Raw genomic sequence first — 15,830 nt, 5'->3', positions numbered from 1 at the left:
GCGTTTTTAACCAATCAGCATTCAGGATTAGACCCACCCGTTGAATAATATGAGCTTATTGCAACCTATACTGTTACGAACCATTCCCAACACTATTGTGTGAGAGAGTGTGAACGAGAACAAGTGAAAGAGAGAGAAAAGAGAAGAAATGTAAAGAAAAATAGATTAGGTGGGGGGAGGGGGGGGGGTGTATGAAGATTCTTAAAACCAGTTCCCTTCTTCTCTCTTGTGGACAGTTATAACTGTCACGATCGTCGTAGTGAGGAGACCAAGGCGCAGCGTGAGAGAAATACATTCTTCTTTTTAATAACGAAGAACACTTAACAATACAAAATAACCAAACGAACGTGACCGCTATAATACTGAGTGCAAACATGCAACATCACATAGACAATTACCCACAATAGCCTAATGCCTATGGCTGCCTTAAATATGGCTCCCAATCAGAGACAACAATAAACAGCTGTCTCTGATTGAGAACCAAACCAGGCAACCATAGACTTTCCTAAACATCTATACTGAACACAACCCCATACACTCAACAAAACCCCCTATACAATACAACCACCCAAGACGAGACAAATACACACAAACATCCCCCCCTGTCACACCCTGACCTAACTAAAATAATACAGCAAACAAAGATAACTAAGGCCAGGGCGTGACAGTACCCCCCCCCCCCCCCAAAGGTGCGGACTCCGGCCGCAAAACCTGACACAGAAGGGGAGGGTCCGGGTGGGCCTTCCTACGGCGGCGGCTCGGGTGCGGGACGTGGCCCCCACTCCACCATAGTTAATACCCGCTTTGGTGGCTCTGGCAGATCCTGGCTGACTGGCGGCTCTGGCAGATCCTGGCTGGCTGGCGGCTCTGGCAGATCCTGGCTGGCTGGCGGCTCTGGCAGATCCTGGCTGGCTGGCGGCTCTGGCAGATCCTGGCTGGCTGGCGGCTCTGGCAGATCCTGGCTGGCGGGCGGCTCTGGAAGATCCTGGCTGGCGGGCGGCTCTGGCTGCTCCTGGCTGGCGGGCGGCTCTGGCTGCTCCTGGCTGGCGGGCGGCTCTGGCTGCTCCTGGCTGGCGGGCGGCTCTGGCTGCTCCTGGCTGGCGGGCGGCTCTGGCTGCTCCTGGCTGGCGGACGGCTCTGGCTGCTCCTGGCTGGCGGACGGCTCTAGCGGCTCGGGACAGACGGGCGGCTCTGACGGCTCGGGACAGACGGGCGGCTCTGACGGCTCGGGACAGACGGGCGGCTCTGACGGCTCGGGACAGACGGGCGGCTCTGATGGCTCGGGACAGACGGGCGGCTCTGACGGCTCGGGACAGACGGGCGGCTCTGACGGCTCGGGACAGACGGGCGGCTCTGACGGCTCGGGACAGACGGGCAGCTCTGACGGCTCTGGGCAGACGGGCAGCTCTGGGCAGATTGGCTCTGGCGCCTCTGGACTGAGGGGCTGAAGCTCTGGCAGCGCCGGACAGGCGGGAGACTCCGGCAGCGCTGGAGAGGAGGAAGGCTCTGGCAGCGCTGGACAGATTGGCTCTGGCGCCTCTGGACTGAGGGGCTGAATCTCTGGCAGCGCCGGACAGGCGGGAGACTCTGTAGCGATGAGACGGAGAGACAGCCTGGTGCGGGGGGGCTGCCACCGGAGGGCTGGTGCGTGGAGGTGGCACTGGGTAGACCGGACTGTGAAAGCGCACTGGAGATCTTGAGAGCAGGGCTGGCACCATCCGCCCTGGCTGGATCTTCACCCTAGCCCGGCAGATGTGGGGAGCTGGGATGTTGCGCACCGGGCTAAGCACACGCACCGGGAACACCGTGCACTCCACCGCATAACACGGTGCCTGCCCGGTACGACGCCCCCTCTCTCCACTGGAAGCACGGCTGGGAGAGCTGTAGCGCCGAGCTGGCAGAGGACGTGCAGGGCTAGGGAGGCGCACAGGAGGGCTAGTGCGTGAGGCTGGCACAGTCTTAACCAGACGGCTAGCACGCACCTCAGGACGAGTATGGAGAGCTGTCCCCGGTGACATCAACTCCACGACACGTTCAGTCGGGCGGATGTCGTGCCTCATGCACCAAACCAGCACCTCCCTCATAACTCTTTCCTCCAATTTCCCCATTAACTCCTTCACTGTCTCTGCGTCGCTCACCTCCAATTCCGCCCTGACCGGCTCCTTACGGTAAGCAGGGGGAGTTGGCTCAGGTCTGACTCCTGACTCTGCCACACTCCCCTTGTGCCCCCCCCCCCCCCCCCCCCAATAAATTTTTGGGGCTGCCTCTCGGGCCTCCAGCCGCTCTGCCGTGCCAGCGCCTCATAATAGCGCCTCTCCGCCTTCGCTGCCTCCAGCTCTTCTTTGGGGCGGCGATATTCCCCTGGCTCTGCCCAGGGTCCTTTGCCGTCTAATTCGTCCTCCCATGTCCATTCCTCCAAATAGTGCAGCCTCTCCTGCTGCTGCTGCTGCTGCTGCTGCAGCCTCTCCTGCTGCTGCTGCTGCTTCTCCTGCCGTTTACCACGCTGCTTGGTCCTGGTATGGTGGGTAATTCTGTCACGATCGTCGTAGTGAGGAGACCAAGGCGCAGCGTGAGAGAAATACATTCTTCTTTTTAATAACGAAGAACACTTAACAAACAATACAAAATAACCAAACGAACGTGACCGCTATAATACTGAGTGCAAACATGCAACATCACATAGGCAATTACCCACAATAGCCTAATGCCTATGGCTGCCTTAAATATGGCTCCCAATCAGAGACAACAATAAACAGCTGTCTCTGATTGAGAACCAAACCAGGCAACCATAGACTTTCCTAAACATCTATACTGAACACAACCCCATACACTCAACAAAACCCCCTATACAATACAACCACCCAAGACGAGACAAATACACACAAACATCCCCCCCTGTCACACCCTGACCTAACTAAAATAATACAGAAAACAAAGATAACTAAGGCCAGGGCGTGACAATAACATTTAATCTGTTTGACAAAACCCACACAGCCTGATCATTGTACATGACACTCTTTTCTATATAATTGCCAAAAACCTGCCTCTACCCAAACCAGTGCTTCACGGCTTCACACATAAAGGCCCTCTATCCTGTAATAGTCCTTTATTGTCCCTTATCATCTTATTGCTCTTCCTCATGTCATTTCAGGTTGGGGAAATAGAGGAACAGCTTGCAACCGCCAGGAGGGAGGTGACAAAGTCGGAGGAGGCCAATAAGAAGCTCCAGAGGGACGTGAAGGAGGTCAGTCGGGCCAATCTGTTCCTGACCAAGGCCTTTGGTCAGGGGTGGGAAACCTTTTTCGTTCGAGGGCCACATCGGTATTACGAAGTTCAACGGAGGGCTGTAGTGATTTTTTTTATGACCTATTTGTTTGTCAAAATCAATTTGAGTGACAAAAAAAGGACCGTTATTTAAAAATTATATAGGGCAATTATAATTTCTACATACAGTACTTTCTATCTAGTTTTAGATGCTCAAGTAAGGCCTGGAGAATCGATTTTTACACACCCCATGCCTTACATTCTATCAGTTCCCAAAGCCTCTCTGTTCAAGCTGCTTTTCTATCCCATTATGTGCATCCAATGCAAATATCTCAAAGCACAGAGCATAAGAATGCCTAGTATGAATTACGGGAAAAGATGCATTAATGAGTTATATTCATCATGGATCAGTGGCAATATATCATATAGCTCCCGAGTGGCTCCTGAGTGGCGCAGCGGTCTAAGGCACTGCATCTCAGTGCTAGAGGCGTCACTACAGACCCTGGTTCGATTCCAGGCTGTATCACAATCGGCCGTGATTGGGAGTCCAATAGGGCGGTGCACAATTGGCCCAGCATTGTCCGGGTTAGGGTTTGGCTAGGGTAGGCCGTCATTGTAAATAAGAATTTGTTCTTAACTAACTTGCCTAGTTAAATAATGGTCCCAAATGTAAAAGTCCAAACATGTAGTTAATGATGCATAATAATTTTTGGTCAGTTAAAATTGAGCTTACAGCACTCTGGTATTCCAAGGCTGTCTCCCATCCAAGTACTCACCAGGCCCGACCCTGCTTAGTTACCAAGATCAGACATGTTCTGGGTGGTATGGCCACAAGCATACTTGGCTCATCGCTGCAACTCCCCAATTGGCTCGTTAGAGGTGAAGGTCGAGTCATGCATGCTCCTGTGTTATATTCTCCTACATTCAATTCACATTTCCACAAACTTCAAAGTGTTTACTTTCAAAATGGTACCAAGAATATGCATATCCTTGCTTCAGGGCCTGAGCTACAGGCAGTTAGATTTGGGTATGTCATTTAGGCGAAAATTTGAAAAAAAGGGGGCTTTCCCTAAGAATATATATATATTATAATATTATTAAGCATGTCAATTAATATTGAATATGAAAGAAAGAGTAGCTATAAGACGAGCCCTAGGTGACAAAAAAGCCTGTGCACATATTAAATGACTGAACAAATGTGATAATGAATAGTCAATTCATATAAATGTGCACATTTCTCAGTCAAATGTTTAGGTTACCATTTTATACAGTTTGTGATATTCACAATGTGTAATGTATAATCATATATTTATTTGGATGATTAACCATGCTTCACTACATTTCTGCATCGTTCAGGCTCTGTGCCAGAGGGAGGATATGGAGGAGAGGATTACTACATTAGAACGCAGGTAACTCTCTATTTGATATGATACTGGCTTGTGTGATTTTTCATTTCCCCTTTTTCTACACCCAGTACAATGGTGCCAAACTACCAGGTTTTTCCTCCTCATTATCTGAAAAGCTGTCACCAAGGTGTCACAACACATGTACGTTTCGTCTTTATCTCAATGCCTGGGTATTTTTCAATCGTTACAGCACACTGCAATAGTTGGCTTGTGTCTGCATACTGTACATACAGTGAAGAGCGGACGTGCATAACTAATGGTCAGGGATGTAGTGGAGCATAAATGCACATCAACTTTGTTTCGAAAACGTTTACACTCCTATTGTGCCAAATAAGCTTTGTCAGCGTTAACACTGACATTACACACTGCCGGTCATCGGCCCGACCAACGTTCACCGTTGGTGTTATCCACCTTCCTTACCATCACATCACCATGTGTCCATGTTGTTTGCAGGTACCTTAGTGCTCAGAGGGAAGCAACCTCTCTACATGACATCAAAGACAAGCTGGAGAATGAGCTGGCCAGCAAGGAGTCACTGCACAGACAGGTAATGGTTAACAAACGACTACAAGGGTGGCTTACATAGATGTACAATAACCCTGTAAAAAGGAGTAGGTTATATCCAGAGTAGCATTGTCTTTTAATACTTAGGGCCAGATTCTTACAGCCAATTTCCTGTACCTAGATTTAAGTCATTCTCAATGGAGTATCTCCATTAAAAGTGTGTGTTAGTCCAGGACTAGGCTTAATCTGAGTCCAGAAAACCGGCCCTCGGGCTCAGACCTAGATTGTATAAAAATATCCCTGACTTCATCTGCTCTCTTCCCTCTTTCTCGTCCTGTGTGCTGTCAGAGTGAGGAGAAGAACAGGCAGTTCCAGGAGCGTCTGGAGGACGCCAAGCAGAAACTCCAGCAGACCCTGCAGCGGGCCGAAACACTGCCCGAGATTGAGGCCCAGCTCGCCCAAAGAGTGGCTGCCCTCAACAAGGTACTGTACTGGATGTCTAAGTTCACTCTGTTTGTTCTGTTTACTCATGTGGATATTTCTGACTGTCTGTGAAACTGCTTGGTTCTGTCTGTCTGTCCACTTTCTACCGTCCGTCCGTCTGTATGACCTGAGTTGTCCTCCCTTTTGGCAACCCAACTATTTGTCCGTGTGTTAGTCTGAGTTTATATTTGATCTCATATACAGACACTATCTTTTCTATTTAGGCAGAGGAACGCCATGGAAACTTTGAGGAGCGACTACGACAGATCGAGGCACAACTTGAAGAGAAGAATCAGGAGTTGCAGAGGGTAATAAATGCAGTATTTGTTTGTACACTGTAAACCCCAATGTGCTGTCATTATTCAAACATTTTTAGGAAACCTGTTGCACTAAATATATCTGAGTACAGTTACTTAAAGTGATTTTGGAGTCATTACTCAAATCGATAGAGTCGATGTGACCCTGTAGGGCAGGGGTGTCAAACTCGTTCCATGGAGGGCCTAGTGTCTGCTGATTTTGAGTTTATTTCTTTCAGGTAAGACCTAGACAACCAGGTGAGGTAGGTTTCTTACTAATTAGTGACCTTAACTCATCAACCAAGTACAAGGGAGGAAGGAAAACCCGCAGACACTCGACTTTCCGTGGAATGAGTTTGACACATGCTGTAGGGGGATCCAGATTTGAGTTGGACGGTATCAGCTTGCCTTTTCGAGTGAATTGCAGAATTACCACTTATGACTGTAATTGTTAGTGACAGACATTTTTTAAAATTTTTATTTAACCTTTATTTAACTAGGCAAGTCAGTTAAGAACAAATTCTTATTTACAATGACAGCCTATAGCTGCCAAACCCTGCCAAACTCCCAAGTGGCGGTCTAAGGCACTGCAGTGCTAGAGGCATTACTACAGACCCTGGTTCGATTCCAGGCATTATCACAACCGGCCGTGATTGGGAGTCCCATAGGGCGGCGCACAATTGGCCCAGCGTCGTCCAGGTTAGGGTTTGTCTGGTGTAGGCCGTCATTGTAAATTATAATTTGTTCTTAACTGACTTGCCTTGTTAAATAAAGGTTAAATAAAAAATAAAATATCTTATTTCTCAAAAATGACTAAATCCTGAGGCCCATTATCCTGCCATTCATCCACCGCCATCACCTCATGTTTCAGCATGATAATTCACGGCCCCATGTCGCAAGGACCTGTACACAATTCATGGAAGCTAAAAATGGCCATGGCCTGAATTACTTACCAGACAGAGCATGTTTGGGATTTTCTGGATCGACAGCGGGTTCCAGTTCCTGCCAATATCCAGCTACTTTGCACAGCCATTGAAGAGGAGTGGGACAACATTCCACAGGCCACAATCAACAGCCTGATCAACTTTATGTGAAGAAGATTTGTCGAGCTGCATGAGGCAAATGGTGGTCACACCAGATACTGACTGGTGTTCTGATCCGCGCCCCTACTTTAACTTTTTTTTACACTACATGGCCAAAAGTCCTTCAAATTAGTGGATTTGGCTATTTCAGCCACACCCGTCTCTGACAGGTGTATAAAATCGAGCACACAGCCATGCAATCTCCATAGACAAACATTGGCAGTAGAATGGCCCGTACTGAAGAGCTCAGTGACATTCAACGTTGCACCGTCATAGGATGCAACCTTTCCAACAAGTCGGGGGGCCTTGTAAGGATCCAACGGCGAATGAGTAATCCCCCTCTACCGTCAGTCCTATTAGCCAACGTGCAATCATTGAATAACAAAATGGATGAGCTCAGATCAAGGCTATCCTACCAACAGGACATTAAAAACTGTAATATCTTATGTTTCACCGAGTTGTGGCTGAACAACGACATGGATAACATACAGCTGACAGGGTTTTCGGTCCATCGGCAAGATAGAACAGCTGCCTCCGGTAAGACATGGGGTGGCGGTCTGTGTCTATGTGTCGATAACAGCTGGTGCACAAAATCTAATATTAAGGAAGTCTCAAGGTTTTGCTCGCCTAAGGTGGAGTATCCCAAGAGAGTTTTCATCTGTATTTTTCGTAGCTGTCTATCTACCACTACAAACTGATACTGGCACTAAGACGGCACTCAAAGAGCTCTATAAGGCTAAAAGCAAACAAGAAAATGCTCATCCAGAGGCGGTGCTCCTAGTGGCCAGGGACTTTAATGCAGGGGAACTTAAATCTGGTTTACCTAATTTCTACCAGCATGTTAAACGTGCAACCAGAGGAAAAAACAAACAAACTCTAGACCACCTTTACTCCACACACAGCGACGCGTACAAAGCTCTCCCTCGCCCTCCATTTGGCAAATCTGACCATAACTCTATCCTCCTTATTCCTGCTAACAAGCAAAAACTAAAGCAGGAAGTACCAGTGGCTCGCTCAAAAAGGAAGTGGTCAGATGACGCAGATGCTAAGCCACAGGACTTAGCATCTGCGGGTTTTGCTAGCTCAGACTGGAATATGTTCCGGGATTCTTCCGATGGCACTGACGAGTACACCACATCAGTCACTGACTTCATCAATAAGTGCATCGATAACGTTGTCCCCACAGTGACCATACGTACATACCCCAACCAGAAGCCATGGATTACAGGCAACATCCGCACTGAGCTGAAGGGCAGAGCTACTACTTTCAAGGAGCGGGACTCTAACCCGGACGCTTACAAGAAATCCCTCTATGCCATCCGACAACCCATCAAACAGGCAAAGCGTCAATACAGGACTAAGATTGAATCGTACTATACCGGCTCCGGTGATTGTCGGAAGTGGCAGAGCTTGCAAACTATTAAAGACTACAAAGGGAAGCACAGCCGCGAGCTAACCAGTGACACTAGCCTACCAGACGATCTAAATTACTTATATGCTCGCTTCGAGGCAAGCAACACGGAAGCATGCATGAGAGGATCAGCTGTTCTGGACGACTGTGTGATCACGCTCTCTGTAGCCGATGTGAGTAAGACCTTTAAACAGGTCAACATTCACAAGGCCGCACTCCGGACATGCGCTTACCAACTGGCAAGTGTCTTCACTGACATTTTCAACTTATCCCTGACCAAGTCTGTAATACCAACATGTTTCAAGCAGACCACCATAGTCCTTTTGCCCAAGAACACCAATGTGACCTGCCTAAATGACTACAGACACGTAGCACTCACGTCGGTAGACATGAAGTGCTTTGAAAGGCTGGTCATAGCTCACATCAACACCATTATCCCAGAAACCCTAGACCCACTCCAATTTGCATACCATCCCCAACAGGTCCACAGATGATGCAATCTCTATTGCACTCCACACTGCCCTTTCCCACCTGGACAAAAGGAACACCCACGTGAGAATGTTATTCATTGACTACAGCTCAGCGTTCAACACCATAGTGCGCTCAAAGCTCATCACTAAGCTAAGGACCCTGGGACTAAACACCTCCCTCTGCAACTGGATCCTGGACATCCTGAAGGGCCGCCCCCAGGTGGTAAGGGTAGGTAACAACACATCTGCCACTCTGATCCCCAACACAGGGGACCCTCAGGAGTGCGTGCTCAGTCCCCTCCTGTACTCCCTGTTCACCCATGACTGCATGGTCAAGTACGACTCCAACACCAGCATTAAGTTTGCAGAAGACACAACAGTGGTAGGCCTGATCACCGACAACGATAGGGAGAAGGTCAGAGACCTGGCAGTGTGGTGCCAGGATAACCTCTCCCTCAACATGATCAATACTAAGGAGATGATTGTGGACTACAGGCAAAGGAGGACCAAGCACGCCCCCATTCTCATCGACTGAACTGTAGTGGAGCAGGTTGAGAGCTTCAAGTTCCTTGGTGAACACATCGCCAAAAAACTATCATGGTCCAAACACAGCAAGACAGTCGTGAAGAGGGCACAATTTTGCCTCTTCCCCCTCAGGAGACTGAAAATATTTGGCCCTGGTCCTCAGATCCTCAAAACGTTCTACAGCTGCACCATCGAGAGCATCCTGACTGGTTGCATCACCGCCTGGTATGGCAACTGCTCGGCCTCCGACTAACACGGCACTACAGCGGGTAGTGCGTACGGCATCTATACCAGGCGGTGTCAGAGAAAGGCTCCAAAATTTGCCAAAGACTCCAGCCATCCTAGTCATAGACTGTTCTCTGCTAACGCACAGCAAGCGGTACCAGAGCGCCAAGTCTATGTCCAAAAGGCTTCTTAACAGCTTTTAACCCCAAGCCATAAGACTTCTGAACAGCTAATCAAATGGCAACTTGGACTATTTGCATTGTCCCCACCCCACATTTTTTACACTGCTACTACTATCTGTTTATTATACATGCATAGTCACTTTACCTCTATTTTTTTATTTTTTATTTAACTAGGCAAGGCTTTAAGAACAAATTCTTATTTACAATGACGGCCTAGGAACAGTGGGTTAACTGCCTTGTTCAGAAGCAGAATGACAGATTTTTACCTTGGGGATTTAGCTTGGGGATTTAGAACTAGCAACCTTTCGGTTACTGGCCCAATGCTCTAACCACTAGGCTACCTGCCGCCCCTCTACATACATGTACAGTCCCAGTCAAACGTTTGTACACACTTACTCATTCCAGGGTTTTTCTTAATTTTTTACTATTTTCTACATTGTAGAATAACTGTGAAGACATCAAAATTATGAAATAACACATATGGAATCATGTAGTAACCAACAAAGTGTTTACCAAATCAAAATATATTTTGTATTTGAGATTCTTCATGGTAGACACCCTTTGCCTTGATGACAACTTTGTACACTCTTGGCATTCTCTCAACGAGCAAAACAAAAGTGAGGTCCATACAGAAATGGTTTGTTAAGATTGGTGTGGAAGAACTTGACTGGCCTGCAAAGAGCCCTGCCCTCCACCATATCGAATACCTTTGGGATGCATTGGAACGCCAACTGCAAGCCAGGCCTAATTGCCCATCAGTGCCCGATCTAACTAATGCTCGTGACTGAATGGAAGCAAGGCCCCTTCACAGAAGAGTGGAGGCTGGTGTAGCAGCAAATGGGGGGGACCAACTCCATATTAATGCCCATGATTTTGGAATGAGATGTTCGACAAGCAGGTGACCACATACGTATCGTAATGTATCGTGACCGACAGATGCATATCTGTATTCCCAGTCATGTGAAATCCATAGATTAGGGCCTAATGACTTCATTTCAATAGACTGATTTCCTTATATGAACTGTAACTCAGTAAAATCTTTGAAATTGTTGCATTTATATTTTTGTTCAGTGTAGTTAGGATTTTGTACAAAATGTTTCACCTGACCGGTAGCTAAGCAGGTAGAGTAGTGAACTATGGAACACTCAGGGATGTGAGGGGTATGAGGTCCAATGAAGTTGAATTTCGCTACACAAGCATTTCGCTACACCGGCAATAACATCTGCTAAACACGTGTATGTGACCAATAGAATTTGATTTGATTTATGTGAAACCACAATTTCTGGACTGTTGTTAAAATATTTATTTTTCTATTTAGTATAGTGTGCGTCTGTGTTAAGAATCCTAAATAATGCCATAGATACAGTTTTTTGAAAGATAGTAAACTTGAAGGAAAAACAAAGAAGCGTGTTGTAACATGCATACCTGTTATTCCAACTGATTATAGGCTATTATAGCCAGCGACTTACCATTGCATCAAGACGCTTAGATGAAAAAAAACGGCTATCTGATAATCACACGCTGCTTTTTATTGCTAACCAGCAGATGTCACTTATGTGCATTGTGAACAGATAATGAAGCTCTGAGTAATGAACCGTTCTTTGGCACAATTTGGTGAAAGCACCGAAGCATTCAGAAAACGTTAGTTTCCCGTCACTACAACACTACCTGCAGGTCACATTATGATGGCTTGCAAAGTGATGTGCAATTCCTATTGGAATCCAGCCAGAGTTAGGATATCCGTTGATATCAGTTATTCACCAGCAACCTGCATTCATAATGACTGCCAGGGTTAGGAACAGTGAGAGGAGACTGCATAAGCCTTTTAAACTGGAACTGGAAGGGTGCAAAAATTCTAACTAAATGACTGGATTTGTTTAGAAAAATGTATGTTATTTATTTTTAGTGTAGCATAAGATTAATCAATCACTCAATGTACATGCAAAACACAGGTATTAAAAACGATTTTAGAAAATGCACCTGCAGTAGAACAAGCTGGGAAAAAAGTTAATTTGTTATCATAACTTAACTTGACTTTTGAGTTCAACTTACTATAATTATTTGATAAAAAAATGCCTTGGGGTTTACAGTGGTCTATTATAAAGTCTCATACATGCTTATAACAAGTTACAAAGCATTATACCTGCTATACTTTACCTACTAAAGTGGCCATGTGTTACAATGTGTTCCTTACCCTCCATTTTGGCCAATCAATTTAAACCCAATCCTGTCTTTATGAACTGTATGAACTCTTATTCTTACCCAAAAGCTCACGGTTTCTTCAGCTTTTTCTTTTCTCTACCTTGACCCTCACTACGTAATTCCATCTGTTTCAGGCAAGGCAGAGAGAGAAAATGAATGACGAACACAACAAACGCCTCTCGGATATGGTGGACAAGCTACTGTCTGAGTCCAACGAGCGACTGCAGCTTCACCTCAAAGAGAGAATGGCTGCCCTAGAGGAGAAGGTACTATAAGGCATTGTTAGCCATATGCTAAATTAAGCTAATATTGCCATCAATAATCATAAGTATTTTTTTTATCGACACAATCAATGGCAAACATGAGTAAACTTGGCATAATCACTCCTCTACTCTTCTAGAATGTACTGTCAGAGGAGTTAGCAAACATGAAGAAAATCCAAGATGATCTTTTAGCAAACAAGGTACATATCTTCCCCTTATTGTATCCAGTTGATCCGATTTCAATATGTACATCGTTGTTGTACTTTACGTCTGTCGATACATGGAATGAGGACATCAGCAGTACTTTATACTGATTTATAACTTTGGACTCGGGTCTTACTCATCGGTTGTTTTTAGGGCTATACACTGACTTTTGCAAACCCTTTTTGGGATACTAGTGTGGATAGTTTACCCTCCCCAGTCTCAATATGCAATTGAATCTATCATCGCAAGGGTTTGTCTGTTTCGCCGCGAGAACTGGAGACCAGTCACACTGCTCTGCACTGATAACAATATGTTGGTTTTGCCAACAGACAAAGACTTCTGTGATCTTGTAGTTTTGTCAGTTCTGTCTGTTCTTTAGTGATTCGTATATGTGTTCTTTGTTTTGTTATTTTAGTATGGAAATAGATGCATGTAAACAAGTAGGCACTTTTCTTTACTGGAATATAATGTTATCCTGTACTGTGCTCCCATCTCTCTCTCCCAGGACCAGCTCATAGCCGAGCTGGAGAGGATTCAGCTGGAGGTGGATCAACTGAGGGGGAGGCCTGGCTCTTCCTATTCCAGGTTAGCCACAATTGAGCTGCAAGGGTATTTATAAATACATTTGATAAAAGCATAAAATAAACACATTTGTTCTCTCGAGGGAAAAGTTATCCACCCCTTGTCAGAGGATCATGTTATGAACACTGTACCACTCCTAAATGATAGACTTTCTAAATGTTTGTTTTATATTTTGCTAAGACGACCAAAGCAAAGAGTTTAGAGCAGAGATATTATCAATATGTTATGCCCTAATACCCTCAAAACCAACAAAAATAATGGTTGGTGACAAGTCACTGATGGTTAAAGGTCCTGGACAGGCAAAATCATGTTTTTCACGAAATTGGATGATAATTGGATGAAACCAGATCAAAGTAGGACTACCAAAGTATGAAAAAAATGACTGTTGCTTCTACATTGATAAAATTGTATCTTAAAGTTACTGGTCCCCTCCCCAATGTCAAACACTTGGATTCAGGAGGCTGGATGGAGGCAAGATTATTAAGGGCTTTTTGTGACATCACAAAAATACTAATTAAAAAAATATAACATTTTTTACCCCCTTTTCTCCCCAATTTTCGTGGTATCCAATTGCTAGTAATTACTATCTTGTCTCATCGCTACAACTCCCGTACGGGCTCGGGAGAGACGAAGGTCGAAAGCCATGCGTCCTCCGAAACACAACCCAACCAAGCCGCACTGCTTCTTAACACAGCGCGCCTCCAACCCGGAAGCCAGCCACACCAATGTGTCGGAGGAAACACCGTGCACCTGGCTCCCTTGGTTAGCCCGCACTGCGCCCGGCCTGCCACATGAGTCGCTGGTGTTCTTCTCACTTTCTGTTAGTTGAGGTAGCATTAGATTTCTTTCTAATGTAGTGTAAAAAATAAAGCATATATTGTGATTGAGGATAAAATGTCACAATTTCACTCAATTTACAAATGTTAACTTTTTTCATTAAAACCACTTTAGGATCCGCCCCTTTTTTTCAATTTTCACCTAAAATGACATACCCAAAACTAACTGCCTGTAGCTCAGGCATTGAAGAAAGGATATGCATATTTGTGATATAATTTTAAAGGAAACACTGAAGTTTGTGGAAATGTGAAATGAATGTAGGAGAATATAACACATTAGATCTGGTAAAAGAAAATACAAAGAAAAAAAAAGAAAAAAATTATGATTTTTTGTACCATCATCTTTGAAATGCAAGAGAAAAAGCCAAAAAATATTATTCCAGCCCAGGCACAATTTAGATGTTGGCTACTAGATGGCAGCAGTGTATATGCAAAGTTTAAGACTGATCCAATGAACCATTGCATTTCTGTTCAAAATGTTGTACCAAGTCTGCCCAAATGTGCCTAATTGGTTTATTCATAACTTTTCAAGTTCAGAACTGTGCACTCTCCTCAAACAAGAGCATGGTATTCTTTCACTGTAATAGCTACTGTAAATTGGACAGTGCAGTTAGATTAACAAGAATTGAAGCTTTCTGCCAATATCAGATGTGTCTATGTCCTGGGAAATGTTATGGTTACTTACAACTTCATGCTAATCGCATTAGCCTACGTTAGCCTATGTAACCGTCACGTGGGGGACCCACCGATCCTGAAGAAATGCATCACTTTTTTTTTCAGGAAATGAGGGAAATACATTCTGAAAGATGTGCTATAACGAATAAAGTATTTTTATTTTCTCATCTTACAAAATATGACTAACTCTTTTGGGCAGTGGTCAACTAACTTTTTTGGTGACCACTGCCCTATGCAGGCTGAGATCTACAGCACAGATGTTTTTTGTTTTTTTACATTACTTAAAAAACGTAAGCCTATGCAACAGTAATCTATTAAAAACAGTTTTGTATCAATGAGGTTTGTGCAGTATGCTATAGGCCCAATATATTATCACTGCATATTGGCTATGATTGAATTGCCCTGCCAATGTTGTTCCTCTCAAACCATTATCAAATTGTATTTAAAAACTTGATGTATATGATCACACTGGTAATAGATCATCATTTGTTGTATTACTTGTGAGACACAGCTAAGTGAGCATAAATTTAAATTATTTGCTTTCTACATTTTACTGGACTGATGGTGCCTGCATCTGATGGTCAGTCTCAGCGGAGGGATAACATCAGAGGTTCTGCCTCTCATCGTTGAACCGTCCCTCAGCTCTCCCCCCTCCGCTAAGACTGACCAAAAAGGGGAAACCGTCTTCAAGCTGATGGTGAAACTCGAGTCACACCGCATCATTTCTGCCTCATACACAAATTAATGTTGTTACTCCTATGACTAGAGAAAGTGAAATATTCCACGATATTAAAAAACACAGCCGCTAATAATAACTACGCAAGCCTATCGATACCCTTTGCTACTCATTCATTGAAGCTGCAGTGCTGGTTGCAGCGCAAGTGGAGCAGCGCCTTTCATGGCTTATAAAGTGTTTAATAAAAAGTATTGACTGTGCTGAATGAAACTTAAACATGAACTCACTCATAAAAACAGCGCTGCTATATTTGTTGGCAGTCTCTCTCTAGTCATGGTTTTAGACGTTTTGGAATCACAGTATCAACGAGAAAGTCTATAGGTGCACTTGATTTGCTCTCCGAGCACGCCGAGTAGGCAGAGTTTGTACCTTCAGACACATGAAATGGTTTAAAATGGGAATACTTCACCTACCCGGTGTTCAGGGCAGCTGAAACAAATGCACCTACTGCCAACAACGCAAGACAGAAAAAAGTAGGAATGCA

The 15,830-nt window shown here is 45.0% G+C and overlaps 1 protein-coding gene across 1 annotated transcript in view; it reads left to right on the top strand.

Moving 5' to 3' along the window:
- Positions 1–15,830, top strand: part of LOC120060579 (liprin-alpha-3-like) — a 54,516-nt gene that overhangs the window by 12,394 nt on the left and 26,292 nt on the right. Inside the window, exons 7-14 of the mRNA XM_039009951.1 lie at positions 3,152–3,244; positions 4,621–4,673; positions 5,124–5,217; positions 5,523–5,657; positions 5,882–5,965; positions 12,185–12,316; positions 12,451–12,513; positions 13,023–13,102. Coding sequence (XP_038865879.1) covers positions 3,152–3,244; positions 4,621–4,673; positions 5,124–5,217; positions 5,523–5,657; positions 5,882–5,965; positions 12,185–12,316; positions 12,451–12,513; positions 13,023–13,102 — 734 coding nt within the window. The remainder of the gene's footprint in view (positions 1–3,151; positions 3,245–4,620; positions 4,674–5,123; positions 5,218–5,522; positions 5,658–5,881; positions 5,966–12,184; positions 12,317–12,450; positions 12,514–13,022; positions 13,103–15,830) is intronic.

Source organism: Salvelinus namaycush, chromosome 16 (genome assembly GCF_016432855.1).
Source record: "Salvelinus namaycush isolate Seneca chromosome 16, SaNama_1.0, whole genome shotgun sequence".
Classification (NCBI taxonomy): Eukaryota; Metazoa; Chordata; class Actinopteri; order Salmoniformes; family Salmonidae; genus Salvelinus; species Salvelinus namaycush.
Note: the sequence above shows the minus strand (reverse complement) of the source record. Positions and strands in the feature narration are given on the sequence as shown.